Source organism: Manis pentadactyla, chromosome X (assembly GCF_030020395.1).
Source record: "Manis pentadactyla isolate mManPen7 chromosome X, mManPen7.hap1, whole genome shotgun sequence".
NCBI lineage: Eukaryota > Metazoa > Chordata > Mammalia > Pholidota > Manidae > Manis > Manis pentadactyla.
In genome coordinates, this window is record NC_080038.1 from 133944875 (window position 1) to 133947942 (window position 3068).

General features: G+C 52.9%; 1 protein-coding gene across 1 annotated transcript; it reads left to right on the forward strand.

Annotated features, from left to right (window-relative positions):
* Positions 1–765: 765 nt before the first annotated feature.
* On the forward strand, positions 766–2398 carry HAPSTR2 (HUWE1 associated protein modifying stress responses 2). Its single transcript, XM_036888193.2, has one exon. It carries the CDS (start codon positions 1082–1084, stop codon positions 1910–1912), a length of 831 nt encoding a protein of 276 aa, XP_036744088.1. The 5' UTR covers positions 766–1081; the 3' UTR covers positions 1913–2398.
* The last annotated feature ends 670 nt before the right edge of the window (positions 2399–3068 follow it).

The window sequence follows — 3068 nt, forward strand, 5'->3', positions numbered from 1 at the left end:
TTTAGGGTGTTGGAAATTAGGTCAGCATTTCTGTTTTCTGAAAGGTACTGAATTCTACACTAAAGCAGAATATCCCGTGTTTGAGATTTCATTTTCCTATATTCGTACGTACTCTTTACTTCTTCATCTTGAAATTTTCAGTAGGGGAAAGTAGACCACACAGAAAGTTCTAAATCGCGACTGGAGGTACTTTCCAGAGAATCCAACCACCTCATTGGGAAAATTGGGGAAACTGAGGCCTCAAGAAGGGGGGGGGACTTGCCTGGTGTGATTTTTTTTTCCCTTGCAAAATACTGCTTTAGTGCACGGAAAACACTTTTCTTGGGCACCTACTGTGCGGAGGGCATTGCTGGGATTCAGACTGCTAGCCTATTTACGACGGCGGTGCTCTTTTTCACTCTACCCCCCCACCGGCCTTCCCGGATCGGCGCCCTGGATGTGATCGACATCATTAAGTTGCCCCATAATCCTCTCTGGCAGCATAAGATGTACAATTTGATCAGCTCATTGGATGAAACCGACAAGTCTCAAAAATGTGTGAAAAGGGGGCCAAGCGGTAGGCAAGCGCCGCGTTGAGGCAGCGCTCCAGCCGACCCCCCTTTGAGGTCTCGGTGCGGCAGCTACGGCGGAGCGGGGGTTGGGGCCGAGCTGAGGAGCCGCGGCGCGGCGACAACCGAAGCGGCAGCGGCAGCGGCGGCGGCGGCGGCGGTGGCGGCGGCGGCTGCAGGGAGGCCGCGGCGCCATGGGGGGGCGTAGAGGTTGACCGCGGGGCCGGAAGGGGGCAGCGAGGCGGCGCCAGCGGCTGCGGAGTTATCTTGGCGGCGTAGCCGGGGTCCGGGTAGGGCCGGGCCGGGGCAGGCGGGGCGGGGCGTGCACCCGGCCGCGGGCGGCGGCGCGCCGGATCAGTTGGCCTCAGGGCCCCGTCGCCCACGCGACCGCCCGCCGGCGCACGAGGAGGAGGCGGTGGCCTTTGAAGGAGGAGGGGAGCACCGCGCAGGAGGTGAGGTGGAGGTGGAGGAGCCAGAGAAGGCGGCGGCGGCGGCGGCGGCGGTGGAGGAAGCGAGCAGCCAGGAGGCGGAGGATGGAGGAGCAGCCGAAGGAGGGCGAGGCCGAGGTCGCAGAGCACTGGTTCTCCAAGTGGGAACGCCAGTGCCTGGCCGAGGCCGAGCAGGAAGAGCAGCTGCCCCCCGAGCTGCAGGAGGAGGCGGCCACGGAGGCGGCGGGGCTCAAGAGCGAGCAGCAGAAGCTGTGGCATCTCTTCCAGATCACGGCCACCGCTGTGGCCCAGCTCTACAAGGATTCCGGGTGCCAACAGCCAGGATTCTCCATGTGGGACCCCTTCCAGAATGCGGCCATGGCCGTGACCAGTCTCTACAAAGAGAGCGGGGATGCCCATCAACGAAGTTTTGACCTGGGCGTCCAGGTTGGCTACCAGCGTCGTATCAAAGATGTGCTGGAGTGGGTGAAAAAGGGCCGGAGCACCATTCTCCGCGAAGACCTGATTAGCTTTCTCTGTGGCAAAGTGCCGCCAGCTCCTCCACCACAGCGCACCCCCAGGACACCCCCGAAGCTGCCCACTGGGGCCCCCAGCCAGGCCGTGGCCACTGAATCCACCTCATCAGTGGACGTTGACCTGCAGCCCTTCCATGAGGCCATCGCCCTGCATGGTCTTAGTGGCGCTATGGCGAACATCAGTGTGCGATCTGGTCCACCTGGCTCCCCACCTCATGCCAGCGGTGGTGCCAGCGGCGGGCGCCGGAAAAGTAGCTTCCTCGAGGATGACTTGAACCCCTTCGACTCAGAAGAACTGGCCGTCCGCCCAGACAGTGGGGGGACCCGCAAGCGCACATCAGCCCAGTGTGGTGATGGCATCACAGACTCGCCGAACCACAAGCGCAACCGAATGGTCTAAACCGCCTCTTTGGTCACCGGCCGCCAAATTGCTTAACAGCTAACTCGACCTTCAACACGCCGTGAAAAGGCTTCTCGAGGCCATCCCTTTCTCCTCTAAGTTAAACAAAGAGTTCTATCATCTTTGCCATGAATTTAGAGACTTTAAAAGTATTCCAGAATGGGCCTCGTGTGACTCTTGACTTTCTCCAAAATATAATCCCAGCAGAGAACAAGTGTCATGTAGTAGTTAGCAAGATCATTTAAAGCAGAAGTATCCGGTCAAGGCGGGAGCCTGGTTTATCTTGTTCACAGTTATATTCCTAGCACCTCGCGCAGTCGCTGGTTCTCAATAAATGTTTGTTAAATGAATAAATGTGACCTTATTTAAAATTCCTAAAGGGGAAGGACTAACAGGTGTTTACTAGGTTATAGGATATTTTTGCCCGTTATTGTTTTTTTGGTTGTTTCCTTTAACCAGTTTTTTGCCGGTCAGTTACCTTTTATCAAAATGTGAAACTTGGTATCTTTGTGAAACCTGGAGTCTTGTATATTTTTGCTCCGCTACATCATGCACCTAATTTCTAGAAAAAAAAACTGCAAATAATACATATTGGGCTGTGAGGCTTTTGTAAAAAAAAAAAAAAAAGTCATTTTCATGATTATATGGTGGTGTAAAGAGGTGCTATGTTCGTTGGGCAGGTAGTAACTTGATAGTCAATTTAATGATCTTGTTTAGGAAAATTAAGCCAATAATTGAGATCCTGAGATCAAAGATGGCAATCCTGGTTGGCCCAGTGGTGCTCCTTTTCCTTAGGAATGTAAAAAGTTCCTTTTCTCGAGGTTACATCTTTTTGCTGATCTGTTTTGAAGTGGAAGATGAAGTAGAATGAACTTCTGGGTTTCGTTTAACGGTACAGCATGATATAACTAAAGAGCATGAGCTTTGTACTAAAAGGACCAACAGTAGAATCCTAGCCCTATAAATTCACTGCATTATTTTGGGTGAATCACTTTTAATGCCTATTGACCTCAGTTTTGCATCTGTAAAATGGAACTGTGCGTCTCCTAAGGTGGTTGTGAGGCTAAGATGAAGTCCATATTTCAAGTATCTAGCACAATGCTTGGCATATAAAGGTACTCAATAAATGTTCTCACTTCTCTGTAAATAAAAATCA